The sequence below is a fragment of the Schistocerca gregaria genome, chromosome 6 (genome assembly GCF_023897955.1).
Source record: "Schistocerca gregaria isolate iqSchGreg1 chromosome 6, iqSchGreg1.2, whole genome shotgun sequence".
Classification (NCBI taxonomy): domain Eukaryota; kingdom Metazoa; phylum Arthropoda; class Insecta; order Orthoptera; family Acrididae; genus Schistocerca; species Schistocerca gregaria.
In genome coordinates, this window is record NC_064925.1 from 417,469,211 (window position 1) to 417,495,953 (window position 26,743).

At 37.3% G+C, this 26,743-nt stretch overlaps 1 protein-coding gene across 1 annotated transcript in view; it reads left to right on the forward strand.

Annotated features, from left to right (window-relative positions):
• Nucleotides 1-26,743, forward strand: part of LOC126277968 (uncharacterized) — a 199,771-nt gene that overhangs the window by 76,935 nt on the left and 96,093 nt on the right. The window contains exon 4 of the mRNA XM_049977621.1: nt 20,984-21,106. Coding sequence (XP_049833578.1) covers nt 20,984-21,106 — 123 coding nt within the window. The remainder of the gene's footprint in view (nt 1-20,983; nt 21,107-26,743) is intronic.

Below are 26,743 nucleotides of genomic sequence, written 5' to 3' on the forward strand. Positions count from 1 at the left end.
TAGACTAGTATCTGCTTCACCTATGAAATTTTGCTGATTTCACCAACAGACTTATTGGTCAGTTTTGATCTTGTCTGCTTTTTACAAAAATACTTTTGATGGATTTCCTACATGTTATTGACAACAGGTTTGGTGATGACATAGCAGTGGTGTTACAGTATACTCTCCTTGACGTTTTTTAACCATGAATATTTTGAACAATCTCACTGTGTAGTTTATGAGACCCAACAGAGTCCCTTGTCCCCCCCCCCCCCCCCCTCAACCCCCTATCTGATTGGTTTGATACAATTTGTCACAAATCTCAAATCTTGCACCCAACATCCTCAATTATTTACTGGATGTGTTCTAGTGTCTGTCTTCCCTAAAGTTTTTACCCTGTAAACTACCTCTAGCATCATGGGAGTTTTCTGTCCAAAAATGGCACAAAAATTAAACAGACTGGAAAAAGTAACATGTTGCATTTCCCATTGAAATGCACTTTTACTAACATATTTCAAGAAGAATTGAAAGATCAATTGAAATTTCATCTAATGGAAGATCTGGAAAAACCTCATGGATGACTCAGTAGTACCTAACGAACCAAGAAGAGAAGCAGTAGCCATTTCCCGCTAGACTGCTGGACATGACTGTTTAGACACCCATCTACAGAAGATCTCCAGATCTCAAGTATGTTTTCTGTTTCACAAGATTGGTTTAACTGTGAACAGAGAACATTTATAAGTGTAGAAAATTGAGTGATTGCAATTCCGATTATTAAACAACATTGTACTGGGAAGCAAGAAGGTGAGTTATAAGTCAGATACAAGAACAGTAAAACAATAACAACAGTAATAATATAGTAATAAAAATAAAAATTGATGTGATAGTACATATTTTAAAATAACTGCTAATTGCTCCACCAGACTCAGTTTGACATTACTGCCCTTGGTCCATTTATTAATCTGATACGTCAGCCTGGGATTGTTGTTTTTGTTGTTGTGTTCTCTTCTCCTAGTCAGCATTTTCCCAAGTTTCGTTCTCTCCCCTCAGTTGACGATTGTGATCCTGCCTGCCAATTTTCTCCGTAATTCTGTCTAACTTCTCTGCATATTTAAAAAGTTGATCCATGGTGTCATCTGGTCCACACACTGAGCCCTATTGAATTTATTCCTATTGAATTTCTGCTACCAGACTTCTTTTTCAAAACATTTATTTGTGTCAGTTCCTCAAATGATATTTTTAAGTTTGCTAAATCGTTAACTTAAACAGTGGAAACTCCAGGATGGAATATCAGTAGTGTAAGGAAAAGATAGACTGCTACTTACTGTAAAGATAACGTGATAAGTTGCAGACAGGTACAACAAAAAGACATTTACACACACACACACACACACACACACACACACACACACACACACACATGGTCATTCATTCATTCATTCATGCAAGCAAGAATGCAAGAATACCTCACACTTTTGTGACAGCCATTTCCAGCAGCTCAGATTGCAACTATCACTTAAAGTGGAAGTAGCATCCCTTCTCCCATGCAGCCCCCACCCCACAACAGTCTAACACTCTCCCTCACCCACTCCCACACCATCCCCACCACGATGGATCCCTGCTCTTTCTCTCTTTACCAATTCAGAAAAGCATGTAATCCCTCATCAATGGTCCAACCATAAAAATTCCTTTCTATGACTCCCACCCCTACAGCCTCTACCACTATTTCTAAGGGTTGACTAAGCAGTATAGCATACAAACAAACAGACCAGGTTTTAAATAATTGTTGCACTCTATCTCATGTCTGGAAAGTGACAATATAATCCATTTTTCTTTCTACACTTAATGACACTGAAGTGACAACATGTAATTCGTATACCATATTAATTTGAGATTGTGGACTTCTTCAGTGAAACAGTGCATTGTTATGAATCACATAATGGTCTACACATTTTTTGGAAAGAGCTTGTTGCATATGTTGTTTCACACCATACCCTTCCAGAACTGCACCTTACAGTTTTGACATATTCTAACATATATCAAGACAATATTTCTTATGGGTTGCATTTTACATTAAAAGAACTTTTTTGTTATATCTTCTAATCCTTCAGGAAGGCTGGACAGAGCATCTGCTGCCATATTATTCTCTCCTTTACATGATTTATTCCAAAATCTTATTCTTTCAGTAGTAGTGACCACCTGAACAACTTAACTTGCAAAAGCTTGCAATCCAGTAACAAGCCGATGATTACAATTTCCTTTCATGTGGTTTCCGGCAAGTTAATAATGAAATTTCTGAAAAGCCCAAACTACTCACAATCATCATTGTGAAAGGAGGGGTGGGATGCAGAGATGGTGGTCATTGTGTGTGAGGTGTGCTTGCTTGTATAAATGAATGAATGAACATATGTGTGTTTCCTTTCCCAGTGGAGGCTGTGGCTGAAAGCAATTGTGTCAGTGTCTTTTTGTTGCGCCTGTGTGTAATTTAACTTGTTATCTTTACAGTAAGTAGCAATCTATATTTTCCTTATATTGTTAATTCCTCCATTTGATTTTTGCGAAACTGTTTCATACTACCATGTCACATATCTTTCTCCATAATCTGGTCCATTCAGAACTTTAATTTTAATTCTAGAATGTTTGGTTGCTCATCAGAACATATTCAATAAATCTTTTTCAAAATCTACATGCGGCTTATTTATAAAACCGAACCATTTTGATTGGCCTACGATGGTTCTCCCCTTTCAAACATTTTTAACAAACTTGATGTTCATCCTGTTATTGGTTACAAATTTTTTCCTACAATGTTGCGAAAAGTCTGTATGTACAAGTGTCACTTATCTGAACAGTTTTTTACTGGAACAAACTGTGTCACTGTTTAACTTTTCAAGTTTCATAGTCAGCAGAGAAATACTATTTTCCAAATTTGACATAGTACGATTTTGCTTGAGTTTATAGACTCACTAACTACTTTGACTTCTTCATTAATTTCACTATTGACCATCATTAACTGTCTTGGTTTAAGTAGTACAAGTTTTTGTATTTTTGATCATATTTTTTTACATCAGCATAAACATTTTCAAAAGCAAAAGCAGTAGGATATTTTTCTCCCTATCAGTAACTAATTTAGCCTTTATTTGCTTAATTTCACCATTCAGTTTAGATTCTACTTCCCCCAATTACATTTCTACTGACTGTACTCAGTATTTAAGAGTATTAACATTACCCCAAGATTAGTGATGTTATCTAATAGCATTTTTATTTTCTTGCCCGTGCACTGTTAAAGGGTCAAAACTTTCTTGTCCATAGACTGTTCAAAGATTGAAATGTTGTCTATGGATTACTCAAGTTTTGCAATACTCACAGATGGTACTTGGATACCCTGTTCTTTACTTACGGTAATGAATTGGTTCATTATTGCTAACATATTTCCCATGCCAAAATTCCTTTTTCTGAATGGCCAAACCATTTCTTCCTCTTGTGTAATTGATTTATCTAATTTTTCCATGTCTTTATTCATCTTCCTCTACCTCTGATTCTAATTTTGGCTCTGATATCATCATGATGATACATTGTTATTTTTCACACACAAAATATCAAAAGAAAAAGTTATGTAGCAGCACAACACTATTTAAAGATTTGTAGTTGTACTTATCTTCACTTGTCCCAGTCCTTTGTTGCTTCCATCAGCAGTAATTAGTATATTATTAGTTTCATGTTTTACAGTGTAAAACATTTTGCTGTTAGTATTCTTTCTGTGACATTTAATTCATTTAATACATATTCTTATCATGAATCCCGGCTGACATAACTGTATTCTAACCTTCTCTTTTGTATTAGCATAAAATTAGCTACAGCTAACAAAGTTCAGCGTCATATTTCACTGAAACAGTAGTCTGGTTTGCCCAAAAATTATCAATACCTCGAGAGGCAAAAGAGATGTGGCTAGAAATTTCTTCTACTAAAATGATCTCAGTATTTTTAACAGTCCTTTTCAACCTATATTGATCTCTTCTTTGTAGTCTACTCATTGTTTGTCATCGGCGAAACATCTCTTAAGGTATTATATTTCCTTCTTTTAGGGGATTTACCCAGGGCCATGTTTAGTGATAGGTATTATTGTGATTGAAATGTTGCACTCTGTTTTTGAATTTTTTATTTTTAATAAACTTTTTGATTAACTGCTTGCAATAGACATTGACCTGAAATAACATAAATCAATTCAACAACCATTCTTGTATCAGAAACATATCAGCTAACGATTTAACTGCACGCTTACAACACCTCCCCGCCAAAGCCATCAGAGCTATACAACGATATTACTTGGCGTCAGTAGACAGACCTGGGCTTGTTTAGATGCCAGAGCTATAAATAGTATCATTATCCTTGTCCTAACTATGCCTGGAAATATAGAGCAGGGCTAAGTTTTTAACTGGATCTCCATGCCTCCTACTTGCAGTTTCCCCTAGCTGAGGTTTTTAGAGGATATATAAATTTTATTTATGGATGTAGAAATTAGCAGTTAAAGGTGTTGTCTTTCTGCTTGAACCATAGTTCAGGTGTGTTTACTGCAGCCATTGATTCTGTACTAGGACCAGAGTTGATTGATAAGCCAACTCTGTTTGTGGATAATTTGTTAATAGCAACAGAAACGGGGCAAGATCATATTGATTGTATAGAGGACGTATTATGCAAATTTTTGGAGGGAGGTGTTATTGCAGAAATACAAAAATTTAATTTTGGTGGTGAGCTGATAAAATTTGTAAAACGTTTGATTACAGTCCATGACATGCTTCGGGACAGTGGGGAGATAAGAGTGATAAAATTTTTTTGGCTTCTTGAACTTGGAAAAAAAAAATTAAAGCATTTCTGAGGCTGGCATTGTTTTACAAATTGTTTTTGCCAAGTCAACTATTAAATTGTGAATCTCTTCTAAATTTGATGAGGAAAATATTAATATCTAATATGTTACACCCCCCTTGTACGTTGTTTGAATTCTGTCGTTTGACCAATGCTTCCTGTGAAGATCTGGGTGCATCTGTATTCCAAGTAGAAAATATAAACAACAATCCTATGGTTTATAGTATAGGATTTGCCAGTTGAAATTTATCTGATGGTGAGAGAGTGCATGGTGGAGAGGACATGGTAGGAAGTGCTCGCTGTAGTTTGGGCTTTTCAGAAATTTCGTTATTAACTTGCAGGAAATCATATGAAAGTAAATTGTAATCATCAGGCTTCAAGCTTGTTACTGAACTGCAAGTTTTTGCAAGTTCGGTTGTTGAGGTGGTCACTACTACCGAAATAATAAGATTTTGGAATAATTCATGTAAAGGAGAGAAGAACATGGTAGCAGATGCTCTGTCCAGCCTTCCTGAGGGATTGGAGAATATACCAAAAAGTTCTTTTAATGTAAAATGCAACCCATAAGAAATATCGTCTTGATATGTGTTAGAATATGTCAAAACTGTAAGATGCAGTTCTGGAGGGGTATGGTGTAAAACAACAGATTCAACAAGCTCTTTCCAAAAAAAACTTGTAGACCATTATGTGATGTGTAACAATGCACTGTTTCACTGAAGCAATCCAGAATCTCAAATTAATATGGTATACAAATTACGTGTTGTCACTTCAGTGTCATTAAGTCTAAAAAGAAAATTGGATTATAGTTCACTATCCAAACATGAGATGGAGTGCAACAATTATTTAAAACCTGTTCTGTTTCTTAAAAAACAAAACTATTGAACAAAAACTGTTAAGTGTGAGCTATATGCTATACTGCTTAGTCAGCCCTTAGAGATAGTGGTAGTGGCTGTTCAACCAGGGTCTCCAGCTCATAGTCTCAGATTTGACTGAAATTCAGTACACTAATTCTACCATGTGTGGAACACTCGTGTACAAAGTATTAGTTTCCCCCGCCAATTAGTTCCAGAATTATGACTTGGAAAGAAGGTGGCGTGACCCGGAAATTGCAACCCGCATCTGGCAATCTATCTTTAGACCCAACTTCAGGTCTTAATAACTTTGGATCTATTCCACACAGTCCAGTGAAATTTTTACAACCCAGTAACATCCATTAAGAGAACACACTCCATGAATCAAAACACCAACAACATATTTCTGAGGGAAAATTCATAGAGTGTGTTCCCTAAGTGGATGTTACTGGGTTGTAAAAATTTCACTGGACTGTGCAGAATAGTTCCAAAGTTGGGTCTGAAGATAGATTGCCAGATGCGGGTTGCAATTTCCGGGTCACGCCACCTTCTTTCACAAGCCATAATTCTGCAACTAATTGGCAGAGAACTTAAAATTTTGTACATGAGTGTTCCACACTTGGTAGCATTGGTGTGCTAAATTTCAGCCAAATCTGAGACTATCAGCTGGAACATTTTCTCAAATTGGTTGGAATGACCCAGGTGCAAAATATACAGTCACCATGTACGACCTATTTACAAAATATATTAAAGTGTATGCTGTAAAGAATGCCACAAGCTCTTGTATTATTAGGAGACTGGTGGAAGATTACATTCTGCAGGTTGGAAGACCTTATCCATTTTGTTTGAAAATGCAGCTAATTTTGCCAATAAACACTGGAGAAATTTTTTACAAGGTTACGGAATCAACCACCTACCTCAAAATACCATGAGGAGGCTAATCTCATTTAGACGGTATGCAGAAACTACAGGTTCAAAAGAACTTATGGTTCCACTAATAAAATGAATTACATAAATTACCTTAAAACATTTGGATGAATGGTCAGCAAACTATTGCATACAGCTACAAATTACATACCCAGACAATTACTGTTTAACGCTCTTCCTAAAGTTTCTAGGTCTGATATTTTAATAGAGGAAAACATTACACAAGTTCTAACAACTCTGCTCAGAGAAAGAAATATTTTGATTCTAAGCTAAAACAGATGTAGAAAATTAATTTAGATATGGAATGCTCATTAGGAACTGTCCTCAATCATCTCTCCTGCATGCAAGTAATAAGAAGTGTCAACTAATGCTATTAAAAGGACAGTTTGAGATTGAGGATACTTCAGGCTTGGGATACTTAATGCTGTATCCTAAGTACCGGCCTTTTCTGAGAGCAAAGCATTAAGAGAGTCTGTCTGTGCCAGGATATCAAAAGGTACTTTCTATGATAATTTGTAATAATGTGTGTAGGTCAGCTGAGAAATAGATGTGATTACTGTAATATGAGAAAGAAAACTGGCACTCTATGGATCGGAGCATGGAATGTCAGATCCCTTAATCGGGCAGGTAGATTAGAAAATTTAAAAAGGGAAATGAATAGGTTACAGTTAGGTATAGTGGGAATTAGTGAAGTTTGGTGGCAGGAGGAACAAGACTTTTGGTCAGGTGAATACAGGGTTATAAATACAAAATCAAATAGGGGTAATGCAGGAGTAGGTTTAATAATGAATAAAAAAATAGGAGTGCGAGTAAGCTACTACAAATAGCATAGTGAATGCATTATTGTGGCCATTATAGACACGAAGCCCAGGCCTACTACAGTAGTGCAAGTTTATATGCCAACTAGCTCTGCAGATGACGAAGGTATTGATGAAATGTATGATGAAATAAAAGAAATTATTCAGGTAGTGAAGGGAGGTGAAAATTTAATAGTCATGGGTGACTGGAATTCAAGAGTAGGAAAGGGGAGTGAAGGAAACATAGTAGTTGAATATGGATTGGGGCTAAGAAATGAAAGAGGAAGCCGCCTGGTAGAATTTTGCGCAGAGCATAACTTAATCATAGATAACACTTGGATTAAGAATCATGAAAGAAGGTTGTATACATGGAAGAACCCTGGAGATACTGAAAGGTATCAGATAGATTATATAATGGTAAGACAGAGGTTCAGGAACCAAGTTTTAAATTGTAAGACATTTCCAGGGGCAGATGTGGACTCTGACCACAATCTATTGGTTATGAACTGTAGATTAAAACTGAAGAAACTGCAAAAAGGTGGGAATTTAAGGAGATGGGACCTGGATTAACTGAAAGAACCAGAGGTTGTACAGAGTTTCAGGGAGAGCGTAAGGGAACAATTGACAGGAATGGGGGAAGGAAATACAGTAGAAGAAGAATGGGTAGCTTTGAAGGATGACATAGTGAAGGCAGCAGAGGATCAAATAGGTAAAAAGACGAGGGCTAGTAGAAACCCTTGGGTAACAGAAGAAATATTGAATTTAATTGATGAAAGGAGAAAATATAAAAATGCAGTAAATGAAGCAGGCAAATAGGAATACAAACGTCTCAAAAAGAGATCGACAGGAAGTGCAAAATGGCTAAGCAGGGATGGCTAGAGGACAAATGTAAGGAAGTAGTGACTTATCTCACTAGGGGCAAGATAGATACTGCCTACAGGAAAATTAAAGAGACCTTTGGAGAAAAGAGAACCACTTGTATGAATACCAAGAGCTCAGATGGAAACCCAGTTCTGAGCAAAGAAGGGAAAGCAGAAAGGTGGAAGGAGAATATAGAGGGTCTATACAAGGGTGATGTACTTGACAATATTATGGAAATGGAAGAGGATGTAGATGAAGATGAAATGGGAGATATATTACTGCGTGACGAGTTTGACAGAGCACTGAAAGACCTGAGTTGAAACAAGGCCCCGGGAGTAGACAACATTCCATTAGAACTACTTATGGCCTTGGGAGAGCCAGTCCTGACCAAACTCTACCATCTGGTGAGCAAGATGTACGAGACAGGCGAAATACCCTCAGGCTTCAAGAAGAATATAATAATTTCAAACGCAAAGAAAGCAGGTGTTGACAGATGTGAAAATTACCGAACTATCAGTTTAATAAGTCACAGCTGCAAAATACTAACGCGAATTCTTTACAGACGAATGGAAAAACTGCTAGAAGCTGACCTCAGGGAAGATCAGTTTGGATTCCGTAGAAATGTAGGAACACGTGAGGCAATACTGACCCTACGACTTATCTTACAAGAAAGATTGAGATAAGGCAAACCTATGTTTCTAGCATTTGTAGACTTAGAGAAAGCTTTTGACAATGTTGATTGGAATACTCTCTTTCAAATTCTGAAGGTGGCAGGGGTAAAATACAGGGAGCGAAAGTCTATTTACAATTTGTACAGAAATCAGATGGCAGTTATAAGAGTCGAGGGGTATGAAAGGGAAGCAGTGGTTGGGAAGGGAGTGAGACAGGGTTATAGCCTCTCCCCAATGTTATTCAATCTGTATATTGAGCAAGCAATAAGGAAAACAAAAGAAAAGTTCGGAGTAGGTATTAAAATCCATGGAGAAGAAATAAAAACTTTGAGGTTTGCTGATGACATTGTAATTCTGTCAGAGACAGCAAAGGACTTGGAAGAGCAGTTGAACGGAATGGACAGTGTCTTGAAAGGAGGGTATAAGATGAACATCAACAAAAGCAAAACGAGGATGATGGAATGTATTCGAATTAAGTCGGGTGATGCTGAGGGAATTAGATTAGGAAATGAGACACTTAAAGTAGTAAAGGAGTTTTGCTATTTGGGGAACAAAATAACTGATGATAGTCGAATTAGAGAGGATATAAAATGTAGACTGGCAATGGCAAGGAAAGCATTTCTGAAGAAGAAAAATTTGTTAACATTGAGTATAGATTTAAATGTCAGGAAGTCGTTTCTGAATGTATTTGTATGGAGTGTAGCCATGTATGGAAATGAAACATGGACGATAAATAGTTTGGACAAGAAGAGAATAGAAGCTTTCGAAATATGGTGCTACAGAAGATTTCTGAAGATTAGATGGGTAGATCACATAACTAATGAGGAAGTATTGAATAGAATTTGGGAGAAGAGGAGCTTGTGGCACAACTTGACTAGAAGAAGGGATCAGTTGGTAGGACATGTTCTGAGACATCGAGGGATCACCAATTTAGTATTGGAGGGCAGTGTTGAGGGTAAAAATCGTAGAGGGAGACAAAGAGATGAATACACTAAGCAGATTCAGAAGGATGTAGGTTTGTAGTAGGTACTGGGAGATGAAGAAGCTTGCACAGGATAGAGTAGCATGGAGAGCTGCATCAAACCACTCTCAGGACTGAAGATTGCGACAACAACATACTGTAATATAGTTTTAAGTTACTAAAAGTTGTTACTTTCAGAAGAGGGGCAACACAATTATTGTTATATTATTTGGTATGGTTCATGCTTATTATTAAGCAATGGAATTAACTGATCTTAACCTTGAGTGATGTGTGCAAATGTTGACGTGCTGAACCAGACTTTTTCCACAATGGAGATAATCTGACATATTTCCATACAACATTTAGTTGTTAATCCTGTTGTTAAGAGGTCTGTATTGTGTGTATGATGATTTCTGGAAATAATCTAAATTCAGAATATGCTTATGTTAGTCAGAACAGAAACCATTGTGTGTGTGTGTGTGTGTGTGTGTGTGTGTGTGTGTGTGTGTGTGTGTGTGTGTGTTTGTGTGTTTGTGTGCGTGCGTGCGTGCGTGCGTGCGCGCGAAAATAATTTTTGGTACAGCTGGTGAAAAGATTTTTTGTGTGCTTTGCATGAAGTATACTTTTGGATTCCTTATGTGTTTAGAATTAGGCATTGCATTAATATCAAAATTACATTCAGTGATGTTTTAAAGATGGCTTAATTTGTACACTCATACAGTTGTACAGGAAGGAACTTACTTATTATTTGTCAAAGGAACTCTTAACTTCATGTGTATTCCATAGATTTCATTTACTTGTTTAGTAACATAAGCTAGGATCTAGCCGTATTTTGAATGGTTTTCAGCTGAACCTTTAGAATAGGTTATGTGGAAGAAAGAAGGTGGTAAGATTAACGTGTAATATTCTGTCAATATTGATGTCACTAGAGATGGGGCACAAGCTCAGCGTTTCACAGGGTTGGTGAAGGAAATCAGTCATATCCTTTCAAAGGAATCATTCTGGCATTTTTCTGGAGTGATCTAGCAAAATCACGGAAAACCAAAGGAAGGATGGTCAGATGCAGATTTGAACCATCATCCTCCCAAATGTGAGTCCAATGTGCTAACCACTGTGCCATCTCACTCGCTGAGTTAGGTGGAGTAATATATTTTAAATTTAGGTTTCATTTCGAATTTACCATCTATCCTTGTTTTGAAATAAAAAATTACATTGAGTCTTCGTTCGAGTGTGTAGGGGTAGAGTGAAATGAGTACGAGTTTTGGTGCACTCAGTATCTCCCTGAATTCAGTACACAAACCATACATGTGCACTTTTGCCAGGCAAAGGTGTGTCCAAAGAAGTGTTTTAATAGTATTTTACACATTGCATTAACTAGTTGTTTGGGTTTCATGTGTGGTCTGAGATAGCACTGTAGTCAGTACGATTTGTACCCACTGATTGGCGATATGAACATGAAAGTTTTAGTTAAGTAAAACATTTATGGATGGACAGCATGCAGATGGGTTCAGTGAGGAAAGAATATAAACTCTACACATGCTTAAAACTGTGCGTGATTACTTGCTTTGTGTAGACATACATAGTTAAGTCACTTCTGCTGACAGTGTTGAGATGCAGTTCTTCATGATGACGTGCAGTCTGTGCTGATTATCTATGCACGTGAATAACGAAGTGTGACGCAGTGCATGATGAAACATTCCATATAAGCTACTGCAGCTACACCAGCTGGGTGCAACTGTCATGGATCTAACAATCGGTGCCCATCAGACAGTATTGTTGATATACAACAAAAGTGAAAATGAATGCTTGTATCTTGTAAATATTTGCATGTAGTAATAGAATAACTAACTAAATTGTAAAGACTTGCAGTCTCCATAAAATAAGAACTGCTTGATCTAAATGGTATTGTTTATGTAACTGATTCTGTAAGCTTTTTACCATGAGATAAACACGTTAAAAAGAAAATGAAGAATGAACTAAAACATGTATGTGTTAGTTAAATGCTACTTTCTTTTTTTTCCCCACAAGGCATGACTGAATGGTGTAGTAAGAGGAAATAAATAAAATATGATCCAGAGCAAAAACCCAAAGATGTCTGATGTGAAGCTTAAAATATCCTGTAGACAATGTAATAAACTAATGTATTGTACCTTTTTGTTTGAAATGTTACACATTTGCATCTCACAGATTAAAGAAATACTGAGAGGAGATGTTACTGCTGTTACCAAATGAAGTCACATTTCAAAGACTTGATGGTCATCCTCTTGGAACAAGACACATTAAAGATGCCAAATAATTGAAATATATCTGTAATATTCATTTGCTTAAAAAAGGAACTGCCACATTATGAAATACACAAAATAAAGTGATGCTAATGTAATGAACTTAAATACTGTAATGTTGTACTTCTTTATTGTAAAAATCTAATTTGTTATTACAGAGTATCCAGTTTTCATGTATGTTACTTACAGTCTCAATGTGTTTTTACTGTTGTACATTTCTCAAATGAACAAAAGAAACATAATCATATTCCTATTCTTCCTCCTGAACTAAGGAAAGGAAGAAACAAAGAATGAATTTGAAGGAAAAAAGTAGTGTCATCTACAGCCATAAGGAATTAACATAAAGGGAAAAAAGTAGTGTGGCCTTCAGGAGAGAAAATACCAGTTGATAAAGCCAGAGAAAGTAGAATGAAATGGTGAAAGTCATGTTCTCGTAGTAAGTATATCTTCACCCATTTGAGGCATTGTGGAATCACGTAAACATAAAAAACTCGAGTAGTAAGGGTCACATAGATCAATAATTTCCAGAGAATTATGAATGTGAATTATAAAATTGCTGTTCATCGTCATCTTTCTTGTGGTTTTAGTGGAAAATATAAAAAGTTTTATCTACCATATTTTAAGAGTTGCGCATTTCTTGGCATTGTAAGAAGCTGTTGACAGTATTTATAAGCACATTGGCACCACATTTTCTTGTATAGTAACTTATAATGTATATAACTTGTATAGTAACTAAATATTATAGTCGAGTCCCTTTAAATTTGACTCCCAAGTTGTTGGATTCAACCTTGTCACTGATATATGCTTTAAAGTTTTTCTCTTAGAAGTATAAATTCTCACTGATGCACATTAAAAAACAAAGACAGTAATGATATTACTGTAATAATAATAGTAATAATAATATTAATAATAATAACTATTATTATTGTATGCCACATCATGTGTAATTCCTATTCTGTTACAAATCCCACTGGGTCTGTTACATCCTCTAATAACACTAGAAATCAGTCATTCACTTCTTTTATTAATTTTAAAACTGATGTCTAAAAATGTATTAATTACTTTTGTGTTATGTTCTGATTCTTGTTATGCAAGGGTTTCAGCTGCTGACTTGTTAAAACTGTCTTCCAAACTAGCTTTACTTGCCCTTGCAATAGAGCCGCCATCACCATTCCATGGCGCCAACCATAGTCACAAAATGGCGATGTTGCACTTGTACTCACATTTCTAGATTTGAATTGTTATATGAAATTAAAATATTATCATATGTAATTTTAAGGCTACACTGAGATTGCCGAACTCACTCATGAGGAGGAGATATACAATGTATTCTCATTTCGCTTGTACATAAATTCTCCAATCATACTGTAATCATCGAGGTGACGTTAATCGTACAAAGTCAATTAGGATAACTACAATTTTGCTAGTACTGGGTGTGACAAGGTAGACTGTGGAACACTACTAAATGCCTTCTCTACAAACTGCCTAAAACAGATAGTTCATAGCGCCACCCATGATGGAAATATATTAGATCTAATGGCAGCAGGTAGACAAGACCTCTTTGACAATGTTCACTTCGAAACTGGTATCAGTGACCATGAGGCAGTTGTAGCAACAGTGATTACCCAAGTACAAAGGCAACTATAGTCAAGACAGTCTGAGAAAACTCCTGACATTTCAAAGTGCTGTTGCATACTTCCAGCTGCAAAGCACTAATGGCTGCAGGTGGAAACAGTAGCCATCTATAGAGCTCTGACAGCACTGAGGATAGGTATATACTCGCGCGCACACACACACACAGACACACACACACATATCCATCCATACATACACAGACACAAGCAGACATGTCTGTGTATGTATGGATATGTGTGTGTGTTGTTGGAATGACACCTTACCCACTCCCTTAAAACCCACATCCTTTCATCTTTCCTTTTCCTTCCCTCTTTCCTGACGAAGCAGTCGCCGGTTGCGAAAGATCGAAATTCTCTGTGTGTGTTTGTGTGTTTTATTCATTGTGCTTATCTACCGGCGCTTTCCCGCTTGGTAAGTCTTGGAATCTTTGTTTTTTGTATATTTATAATGTTTTGTAGATTAAATGAGGGAGCAGTAGTGTTGTATCTCAGTGTGGAACATGATACTTTTAATTCAGCACAGGGGCGTTCAGATGAATTATGACTCAAGTCTAAAAGAATAGTTGACCACGCACTGGATAGATACGTACTCAGTAGAACAGTTCATGGTAGAACAGTTCATGATGGGAGGGGCTCTCCATGGTATACTTTCTGTAAAGAAACTTCTCAAGAAATGGAGTGCTGCATAATAGGTATAAAACGAAGCAATGGGCTATAGGTACAGATGTGCTGAATGAAATAACATGTTTGGGTAGCAAAAGTCAATCGCTGGCAGGACTGATGTAGCGGAATACTGGTGAAAAGTCTCTCACAAAACTCAGAGAAATTTTGGTTGTATGTGAAGGCTATTAGTGGCACCAAAATTAGTGTTCAGTCACTCACAGTCGAGGTGGAAACTAATTGAGGTTAGCAGACCAAAATCAGAAATACTTAACTGTGTTTTCAAATGTTCCGTCCCAAAGGAGCCACTGAAAAGATGAGTGACATTCATATTGGTGTCGGTGGTGTTGAGAAAAAGCTGAAATGGTTAAAACTGAACAAAGCCCCAGGGCCCAATGGAATTGCTGTCAGGTTCTATACTGAATTTGTGGCCAAGATAAACCCTCTTCTAACTACAGTCTATTGTAGTTGCCTCAAACAAGAAACCATGCCCCTTAGTTGGAAGAAAGAAGAGGTGTCATGTCTGCAAGAAGGGTAACAGAAGCATTCCACAAAACTATTGTCCAGTATCGTTGACATGAATATGTTGTAGACTCTGCAACATATTCTGACTTAGACATAATGATGTACCTTGACATAATATTCTCCTTCATGGAGCTAACATGGATCCTGCAAACATATATCAAGTTGAATCACGATGTTGGTTTCAGTACTCTCAGTGGCCAAGTTCCCCCCCCCCCCCCCCCCCCCCCCTACGTGTTCATTATGAGTATGCTACAGATAGACCCATATTCCAAGATGACAACAACCATATTCATAGGGCAGCACATAGATGTTCCTGGTTTGACAAACACTCAGGCACCCTTTCAGACCTTTACTGTCACACTAAATTACCCAGTGTCCATACCATTGAAAATACTTGGAACTATTGTGGACAGTGTGTGAAAAAAGCAGTAAGCGTTCCCTCAGGTCTGGATCTAAACATCAGTGAGTGACTTTATCTGGATGTGAAATACCTGAAGAAACTTGTGGAATCTCTTTCTCACATAACAGATGCCTTTACCAAGGCTAGGTATTGTGTTAAGTGGTATTAGTGTCATGTCTCCTAGGACTGACTGATTTTCTGTCCAGTGTTCTTGTAAGTGGTATTTCAGCAAGTTGACTTGTAGGTTCCATTTAGCAGACAGTTATAGTTCTTAACAATGTTTTTCACTGAGACATTTAGAGGAACTCCTTGATAGGAGGAAGGGGCAGCATTATCATGGATTTTAATTTATTTGTTGCAGATAATGAGAACAAGGCATTAAACTGCAAATGGAAAACCACATCTCAAATATATCACCATTTACAATGTAAATGTGCATACCATTAAATTCAAGTTATGATGAGTTCTTGTAAATATAACCGCACATGATACCACTTGACATTTCAGATAACAAACATCAGTTAAACTGAGATTGCTGCTTACATTTATATGCAGCTAACCTTCGTATGTGCTGTCAGTAGTAATTTGCACCCTCTTTGTTGCTGTCATTTGTCTTCTGCATTAAAAAAAATATTTGAAAGGTAAAAAGTAATAAAATTTCTTCTCAAACATGTCCAGGGATTATGTTATAACAAAAGAAAGACTCCACTTGTAGGTGACACAAATTAAAATACTAACAACATTTGCTTTTATAAAAACTAAAACCAGTACTAATATTTAAAAAAAAGTTGTAGATTATGGACATACCATATTTACTCGAATCTAAGCCACACCTGAAAAATGAGACTCGAAATGAAGGGAAAAAAAATTTCCTGAATCTAAGCCGCACCTGAAATTTGAGACTCGAAATTCAAGGGGAGAGAAAAGTCTTAGACCGCACCTCCAAATCGAAACAAAGTTGGTCCATTGTAGCATGAGACCCAATTTAGGTCGAATGGATGAAGATACAGCTACAGTAGTTTGGTTCGAGTCATAAGCGTAACAGTTAAGCTTTACCAAGTAGCCATTGCTATGTGTCAGGTGCTCCGTCCGTATTTATACGGGTACCCTTCCTATTTCACATGCTTCTTCTGGTTTGAATCAATTGCTTATTTTGCTTTGATCTGATAAGTGCCATTCTCTTTGTTATAGATGTTTACGTCACTCTAAGCTGAAAATGCATTATTGTACTGTGTCATGCATTGTTTGTCGCATTCTGATAATGAGTGTTTACGACCTGTCGCCGCTCGCAGCATGGCTTGCTTTTGTGGGCGCTACCACAGCTTACAATAAAAAAAGAGAGGAAAATTGTCTCATAAACGAAACAATGGCAAGAGACTGCTATTTGTTGTTACTTACACTGCTTCTTTCTTTGATAATGATCAACAAAAACCAAATAATAGACTGCGTATGAAAGATGTTCTGAACGAGAGTTTAGCGAAAATTTTTCTCCCGTTTGAAAATCTTTGCAGACGCCTCTTTTGTACATTACATTCTGCACAGAAATTAGAGTCATCATAGATTTAAAAATTGAATCAGTTGCCATGCTTCATTTCTATTCAGCATAAGAATAATATGAATATAAACATGACATGATATGTATATTCTAGCACGTTTGCTGTTGTCTCACCCTAGTTTTGTAGTATATTAGGCATACAGGATTTAAATGAGATAGCAGCAAACACGAAAGAATCCATGGGATAATGTTTACATTTTTCTACCTTTTCTTTTAATTTATTTACTGACACAGAGGTTTTGGTGCCAGTATTTATCTTTTTGCCTGCAAAGTATGCCTGTGTAGTGCTTCGTATATTCGATGGCAGAAGTTAGTTGTGGTGGCACCTACCAACATTTTTTAGAACTTCTGCTGACTTTGCACTCGATTCTAAGCCGCAAGCGGTTAATAATAACCGGAAAAAAGTGCAGCTTAGATTCGAGTAAATAGGTATGTTGCATGTCCAAATTGGCTGACATTATGAAAGTAACTGACATGGCTGTCATGTATAAACCAGTGTTACAATCTCAAGGGAAATGCAATGTACAAAATGACTTGTAAAATCTTATGACTGTTTTTTTTATAGGATCTTATGTAACTTGGTTTGGTGTTAATAATAATACTGACACGTGGACTGACTGTGGCTACTGGGAAAATGGCTTGGTTCATGAGCTATGAATTCTGTTCTCATTCAATGAGCTGTTGCCTATCACTACATAGAGCTGTACTTATGAGCTGTTATGCAGTTCACCACTTGGTGTAACCAGTGTTTCCTCCGTCTCAACCCCTCCAAAAGCCAGGCAATCATCATAGGCCGCACCACCCGCTCCTTCCGTCTCTGTGATTTCTACCTCACCCTTTATGGTCGTCCTATCTAACTCACCCCCACCTTGAGATACCTTGGCCTCACCCTCGACCGTCACCTCACCTGAACCCCTCACCTCGGCCCTTCACCTCCAGACCATTCAGCAGAAAGCCCATTTCCACCTCCGCCTCCTGAAACTCCTGTCTGGCTGGACATGGAGATTGCATCCTTCCACCATCCTCCACACCTACAAATCCCTCATTCGTCCTATCCTCTGTTCTGCCATCATTGCCTGGATCTCCGCACCCACCCACTTTTACAAGGCCCTCCAAATCCTTGAATGCCGTGCACTCCGCCTTGCCTTCCGTATCCGGCTTCCTTCCCCCACACGGCTCCTGTATGAACTCATCGCCTTCCTACACCTCCTCCTGTTCCTCCAACATCTCTGCATCATTTACATTGTCCGCAGGCTTGATCCCCCCCCTCCCCTCATTTCCTCCTTCCTCTCTACCCCCCACCAGTTGCCGGGCCTCTATCACTGTATCCCTCCCTCTCTCCACCTTCACACCCTCCATCTCCTTCATCTGGGCAATTTCCAGCACCTCCCCCTCACGGCTGATGAACTTCACTGTTACATATACCCTTCCTTCCAACTATAACCTGGCCTTGTCCCCCCCCCCCCCCCCCTCCTCAGGGCCCCCTTTTTTCCTCTCCTCTCCTTCTCCCTAGATCGGATTCCACAACCAAGCACCTGCCCCCATCCTTGCCACTTTCCCTCCCACGTCCCTCCCTACCTGGCCCTCTCTGGCGCATCCCCCCCCATCCCCCCCCCCATACCCCTCCCTCCTTTTTTCCCTTCTCCCTCATCTCCTTGCACCTGGCAGATCCTCCGTTTTGAGCATCATGCCACGTCAGTGTAGTGTTTAGTGCTGTTTCTCCTGTGCGTTGAGAGGTATGATTGTAATTGTGTGCTGAGCATGTACTTAGTGTTACTGTCAGTGTTTGTTATGTGCTACGCCATCCATTGATACTTTCATGCTCCGGCCATACTGCGCCTTGTTTCTTTCAATTGTTCCAGTGTGTGGTTTCTTGTGTGTGCTACTTTTTTATGGTTTTTATCTCCATTTTACAGTCGCCCCTCTTTTTTGTCTATTGTCTTCCATGATGTTTCCCCTTTTTGTATCTATGTTCACCATGTTTTCTCCTTTGTTACTTTTTAAATGTCTTCTATTGTTTGTTCTATGTCTTTCAGCTGAAGAGCAGTGCACATGCTGCTGCCAGCCTGTCCCGATGTGGAATTTAAATACAATAAAGGACAAAAAAAGTGTTATGCATCTGTCTTTGGACATTTTAAAGTCCCATTTCTTTTTGTTAATGAGATGGCCTTCAAAATTATGTGTTTCTCATTGTCAACTGCTCATTGAGTAAGGTGGCAATGGGAGATCCCTGATAACAAAATACCTCCATCTCTTCTAGGAGATCTAAAACTCTGCCTTTATTCCCTCTATGCAGGAGCTTCAGTTAAAGAGGTCATATAAGGACGACTATGCCCAGTGTCAACAAGATGGGCAGCAAAATTTGATTTTTCAACTCTGTCCCTCCTCTCTAATGCCATGTGCTCACAAAATCTAATATCAAGACTTCTCCCTGCTTGCCCTACATAACTTGCATTACAATTGGTACATTGTAATTTGTATACTCCTGATTCGTAGAGTAAATTAGTTTTGTATGTATTATTAGCCATTAGCATTCTTGAGTAAATGCTTTATGGAGTTTTTGCTGCATCAGATTTGTAATCAATCTCAAATTTTCGATAACTTCCTTCCTGGTCGTCAGGAGGTTTCAGTAGGCCGTTAGGTACTTTATTAAGTTGGCTGAATTGTGTCAAGGATAAGTCACAAACTTCCATATGCTACCAGAGATTATGTTGCTGACTATGACTCAAGAACATTGGTAGCTATGCTGATTTCATTACATGAAAGATAATTCAGCTGGTTCCTCTGTGGCCTTTCAGCATCAAGCACCCATTTCCATGCGCCACTAAAGGTGTAGCCAGTGTTCCAGTTTAAACTTTTTGCTGCACATTCTGATCTCAGTGTGTTCTTTTACTACAGAGGCCTAGTAGGTAAATGTATGAACTAATATTTTGATTTCATCAAGTATAATTGTGTGTTTGTTCACAAGGCTGCATTTTCATATGCGGATTTGTTGAAATTACATTTTTTAAGCGGCATTGGTGCTCTGTGCAGTGTTCTGAAGTTGTTCATATCGTCTGACCAGTGTAACTGCTACCACATTCACAATGTATTTTATAAATTCCAGGTCAACTGAGAACAAGGCTGTCTTCTGTTTGGCATAGAATCTCTGTAATTTTCTTCCACGATCAGAAAATGGATTGAGCACCACATCTCCCATTGACTATTTTATTTGTTGTAGTTCCAAAGAAAGGAAGGAGTGCTATAGGCTGATCACCTTCTGATGACAGGGTATCTGTGTGTATTTGTTTCTTAATCTTATAGTATTTGGAAGTCCTGTGGTTTTGTTTAACCTTCATGGCCAATTAAGTAAAAGACCCAAGAGCCTATGGAAATCTCCTTATGATGACAATGGAGGAAATTATCGAATGCTTGAAATTGAATAGAAGTGTGATGTGACAATAACTCAGTGACACATTTATTCAGTTTTAATTTTCTCTTGAGTGACACATGCTCAGTGTGTTGGCTGTTTTGTGGGTATATGCAGAACCCTGTCAAGCGTGGCTGGCTGGACACCAACAACAATACCCCTCACAAGTGCAATTTATGTTATTTTTCCTATAATAACAATCCACAAGGAAGTAATACACTATTAAATATAAGCAGTTCGTAAACATATGTCTCTCACTAGTTGCTCATTCTAGACCCTGCATGACTGAAATATTTTCTAGGTACCATTGGTTTCTCATCTAAAACTACTGATTTAAAATTTCCATTGTGATTTAACGTGGGAATGCAGTCATAGATAAACTGAGATAGGGATAAATTTGTCTCTGACTTCCTTTCTCTGAACTGAAATCAGAGTGTAGGTCTTTTCCCATAGTATCTCTGAGCTTAACATAGCAATTACAGGGGAGGAAAAAAAGGCTACTTGTTGAAAACAATATGCATTCTTCAAGTATAAAATAAATTTTGTTTCATTTAGTTGCTCATCTTGCTCTGTTATTTTATGGACATATTACAAAGCTGTGTTATTGACAGGAACAAAAGGAACTTGACCTCTTCAAAATGATGTGGAATGCTCTGTGCCTTTCACTTCGTATGGTGATGACTAATCCTGTGAACTGTGATAATCAAAATGAAATGCGACATTACATTAAGCAGGTAAGAAACCTTCAAAATAATGTAGGTATGTTCTCATGCTTATTTAAGAGATTTAGTATAATAAGGAGTTGCAATTCAATTAACAGCTTTGTGTGCCATGAATTCCTTTTTTCATGCAGCCTTTCTTTACAATAAAATACATGTTGCTTCCATAAAGTGTTTATTTCACAGCATACAATTTAAACCATGACTGATTATATAATACATTTCCTTGAGACAGAAAAGCTTCTGTCCATAAATCAGATTTGGAAAGCATCACTTGTGAGAAACTCTGCTTATCTTTTTCTTGCATGATATACAGTGAGCAATGGATCAAAGGCAAGAGGCAGATTCCCTATTCCCAGAATTATGGAAAGTGTTGGATTCAGTGCTGCAATGTGTAGTGTTAAGGGTTGGAGCATATGGAATAGGTTCTCAAACATGTGAGTGGCTGGGAGACTTCTTAAGTAATAGGATCCAGTGTACTGTCATGGATGATGAATGTTCATCAGAGACAAGGATATTGTTAGGAATGCCCTAGCTAAGTGTGCTGGGACCATTCTTGTTCTCTGTATACATAAATGCTAGGGGTGAGTAGCACTCTGTGACTATTTGCTTATGATGCTGTAGCATATGGGAAAGTGTCATCGTTGAGTAATTGTAGAAAAATATGTGATGAATGATAGCTCACTGTAAATGAAGAAATGCATGAGATAATGCAAATGAGAAGAAAAAATATTCCCGTAACATTCAAATATAGTATTAGTGATGTGCTGCTTGACACTGTAATCTTGATTAAATATCTAGATGTAACATTGGAAAGCAATATGTAATGAAACAAGCATGTAAGGTCGGCAGTAGTAAAGGTGAAGAGTTGACTTCGTAGTATTGGAAGAATTCAGGGAAAGTGCAGTACATCTATAAGGAAGGCAAGTATAGAACATTAATGAAACTCATTCTTGAGTACTGCTCGAGTATTTGGGGTCTCCACCAGGTTGTATTAAAGGGATGACATCAAAGCACTTCAGATGCGTGCTAGTAGATTTGTCACTGGTTAGGTCTGATCAACACAAGCGTATTATGGAAATGCTTTGTGAGCTCAGGTGGGAATCACTGGAGCGAAGATGATGTTCTATTCGGTAGAACACTACTGAGAAAATTTAGATAACCGGATTTTGAAGCTGACTGCAGAACGATTTTAGTGCTGCCAACATACATGTCTTGTAAGGACCTTGAAGATAAAATGAGAGAACTTAGGACTCATACAGAGGTGCGTCGACAATTGTTTTTCCCTCACTCTATTTGCAAGAGGAGCAGGAAAGGGAATGACTAGCAGTGCTACGAGGTAGCCACCATCATGCACTGTGTGGTGGTGGTGTCTTGCAGACGTTACCGTAAACAAGTACACTGGTTACTAAGGAAAACATACCAAACAGTGACTGTTTTCAAGGCAGTTGTGGGTAAACTATTAAGTGTTTCAGCATGACCTCATGAAATATCACAATAAAAACTCTCAATAAGCTGACCGATGTGCCTTCATTTTTCTAATGCTTTCTTTGCCTACTGTTCTTGGTGTAAAAATATTCCATCCTCTGTCTTCATTATTTTTATCCCTAAATACATATCTGGATTTTCTACCACAACCATTTCAAATTTCTTCTTAAGTTTCTTCAGTATATTTTCAATTTTTTCCAAGTCTTTCCCTATGATGATTCCATCATCAACGTGTATAGCCATGTGCATTTCTTCAGTTGCATCTTTAAATATGCACTGCTCTGATTTCAATTGAATTAGTCCTTCTGTATTTAGGAAATCTGTCAAAGTTTTATTCCATCTGGATGGGGCTTGTTTAAGTCCATACAGAACTTTCTTCAAAACACAGATTTTTTCCAGCTTCTTTGTATCCTTCAGGTATTTTCATAAAAAAATTTTCATCCAGTTTCCCATAGAGAAACGCTGTTTTCACATCAAATACTCTCATATGGAAACTTTTCTCTGCCGTCAGTGCAAACAACAGTCTAAATGGACATATATCTACTACTGAGCTGAAATCAATATCCTTTTCGTGTTGACAACCTCTGGTAACTAGTCTGGCCATATATCGTCCATCATCTTTGACTTTAAAGATCCATTTGCTTGGTAAGATTTCTTTCCCTTTTGCTTCCTCTGGACCAACCAACTTCTATGTTTCATTCTGTTGAAGAGATCTCTTTTCTTCTTCAGTTACTTTTAACCAAATTATCTTTGTCTGGACCACTCATACATTCTTCATAGGTAAGTAAAGCTGTTTCATACTCATTATATTTTACAGGTTTTTTCAAACTGGTTGTTTTCCTGAGGTTGTAGTTTCTTGTATCTTCATTGGATGTTATTACTTCTTGACTGTTGTCTCCTTGATTTTCATGGTCTTCTATTTCATTTTCTTGATTGCTAGTATCATTTGATAGTTCATCAATAAGAACATTTTTCTGTAGAGTTTCTGTTGTCACTTTATGCTCAAATTCAACATCTTTTGACACAACAGTATTTCTTCTTTCTGCATCAAACAGTCTGTAACCATTTGGTGCATAACCAACAAAAATGTATGCATTACTTCTTACATCTAGTTTCTTCAAATAGCCTAAATTTTTGGCAAAAACTCTTGGTCCAAAAATTTGAAGACTTGACAGATCTGGTCTTTTCCCAAACTACTTCTCTGCAGGTGTGGCTCTTTGATTGATAGTTGGGCTTCTATTGATTAAGTATGTAGCTGTGAGCACTGCCTCTCCCCATAGCTCTTTCTTTAGTTTGCTATTGAATATCATAGCTCTTGCCTTGTTCATTATTGCCAGATTTAGTCTCTCTGCTTTCCCATTGAGCTGAGGGCTATAGGGAATACTATAGCCTAGCACAATTCCTTTTCCTTCACATCAATTCTTAAACTCACGGCTGGTGTATTCACCACCTTTATCACATCTTATTTTTGACACTTTTGTATTGAACTTATTTTCACTTTCTAACACATATTTTCTTATGAATATTTCAGCCTCTGACTTATATCTTAACAAGCAGGTTACACAGAAATGAGTGAAATCATCTAACACTGTCATGTAGTACCTATATCCATTAAATGTTGTGGGTTCTATCTCTCCACAGATATCAGTATGTACAATTTCAAGAGGTCTTGTTGGTCTTTCTCTCACAGTAGAAAAAGGTTTTCTTGTTAATTTAGCTCTCGCACAAGCTTCGCACAATTGAAGGGGTTGGAGATATATAGTCATAAGCCACATCAAACTAGTTTTGAGATACAGCGAGTTTAAAGTTCAACGGAGGTCTGAAAATAAGCCACATCAAACTAGTTTTTAGATACAGTGAGTTTAAAGTTCAACGGAGGTCTGAAAATGTTTAATACAAAATAGAAACCTTATTTCTACTGCAAACACTTGCTTAATACTTGCGAAGCATGTAGTTAAATAGTCAACTCTCTGCATGCTATAAAATATGGTGGCTTATGACTATATCTCCCAAAAATTGTTTATAACATAAAGTATGAATTTGTAAGGATTTATTTTAACTACTCTTACACAGCAAGCAGAATATATAATTTTTACACATTAATATATACAGATCAGGTATCTGAGATGTATAAATTACTTTTTCATTGATACAGTTACATCAAGGAAGTTCCTCTACCTCATCATTGTACACATTATTTCCAGTACATGACCGAAAGAAATCTTGATTTGCTGCAGGTATGTATGGCATAAGAGACAGTACATCATCAATTTTTTTCTGGTTAATTGGCAGTGGCTTTCTGTACTTTATTGGCAGCTGATATGGATTTGGTTCAACAAGCCTTTCTTTCTTTCTTTCTTTCTTACACGAATATCCACTGACATGAAAGCTCCTATGTCTGAATAAGAGTGCTTTACACTTAGCTTGAAGGGATCTTCAGACTCAAACTTAAATCGAGTAGCTTCACTAAAATGGTGGGGATCTCCAGACATGCATTCTGTACATTTTGAGATCAATATCTTCAGGCTTTCCAAACTTCTGAAGTCTTCTCTTTGCCTGACTCTTGCAGTTGTCTGATGATTAGTTATCTCAAGTACTTCAATAAGCAGCTCCCAACCTCATCTGCACCCCGTCCTCCGTCTTTCTCACTCCACAGAAACATATAACCCTTATTTGATCCACAGTTATGGATACCATAGTTGTATGTCCATATTTTCCTCTTGTAAAATGCTGGACCAACTGTTAGTTTAGGTGTGGGGAACGTTTGCTGTGTGTCCATTGCTATCACAGGATGCTCTTTCGAATTTTCTTTAGCCAGAGCAGTTAAAGACACAATCATATTTTGTCTTATGCACATTATTCTGGGTTATTTATTGCAATTAAAAATCCTTCACATTTTGAACAGGTGTCACTTTTTGTTAGTTTGAAGCCTATGTTAAATTCAGATATGAAAATTTCTCTGAATTTACTTTCAGATACTGCAGGAACCTGCTTTTCCTTGCAGTATTCTGAGTATTTATCTCGAAATAAGGAAGCAATTGTGAGATCACAATCCAAATACACTTTATTGCCTACTGTAATGACTGTTATATTTCGGTATGGCATTGAGAAATTCTCTAACGCTTTGTACAGATTCATCTTGAAATTTATGTTTGTAGTTTCCATGTTTTACTGAAAGAAAAAAAAGATGAGCTTATATCCTTTTGCTAATAGAAATATTTGTATAGTACTCAGTTTGAGTACATCCTTAACTTATAGCACAGAGTAACATACAAACCTCTTCCATCTTCTTTTGGCACTGCAAATCCCTGCTTCATTTGATGTTGCAAATTCCTCACTCTTCGTGCATGTACCTGTAAGCCATGAACCCTTAGGAAAGCTTCCTTGCGGATCATGATTTCTATTCCATATACCCTCACATTATAAGAAAATCCCTGGATGACATTTTCTTGGAAGTCTTTTTTGGATAGCTTTGAAAGAAATTATGACAAATATAACAAAATGAAATAAATATACAAAATATTAAATAATTTGTGTTTAAATAGTGAACAAACCTCTGCTTTTTCAGTTCCATTTTCATACAGCTCATCAGATAAGTATTCTGGGCATTAAAGTTTCCTATGTCCCAAAACGAATGGATAATGTTTTCTTCCTCTCCAAGCAGTTTTGTGTAACATTTATTTAAACAAGTACACAGACTTCCTATAGAAGCAGCCTGAACAGTCTTGTGGGTTTTTAAAGACTTATACTACTGACCAGCATTTCACACTTATTTCAAGCTATAATATGAAGAGCAAAGTAGTCTAAGAATTTGCGTGAGATATAGTCATAAGCCACAGAAAACATTAAATTTCACTAAAATCACATGAATGAGAAAATATTTTTTACACATCTTTTGCCTTTGAAACTACATTATTGCACCATTAAGCAGTAATATAAATGTGCCCATCAAGTTTCATCATTAACACACAGAATAGCTGTCAAATGCGTTGGCAATGTTGAGAGAAACAAAGTCACAAGCCACAGGAAATTAATCACCAGAAATAAACCATTTTATATACTTACGAAAACATCATCTGAGCTGGAACGGCTGGTCTATGGATGCCAAGATTCATCACTGTCAGGATCCATAGGGTAAAGCTCTTCACTTCCAATACTGTCTGT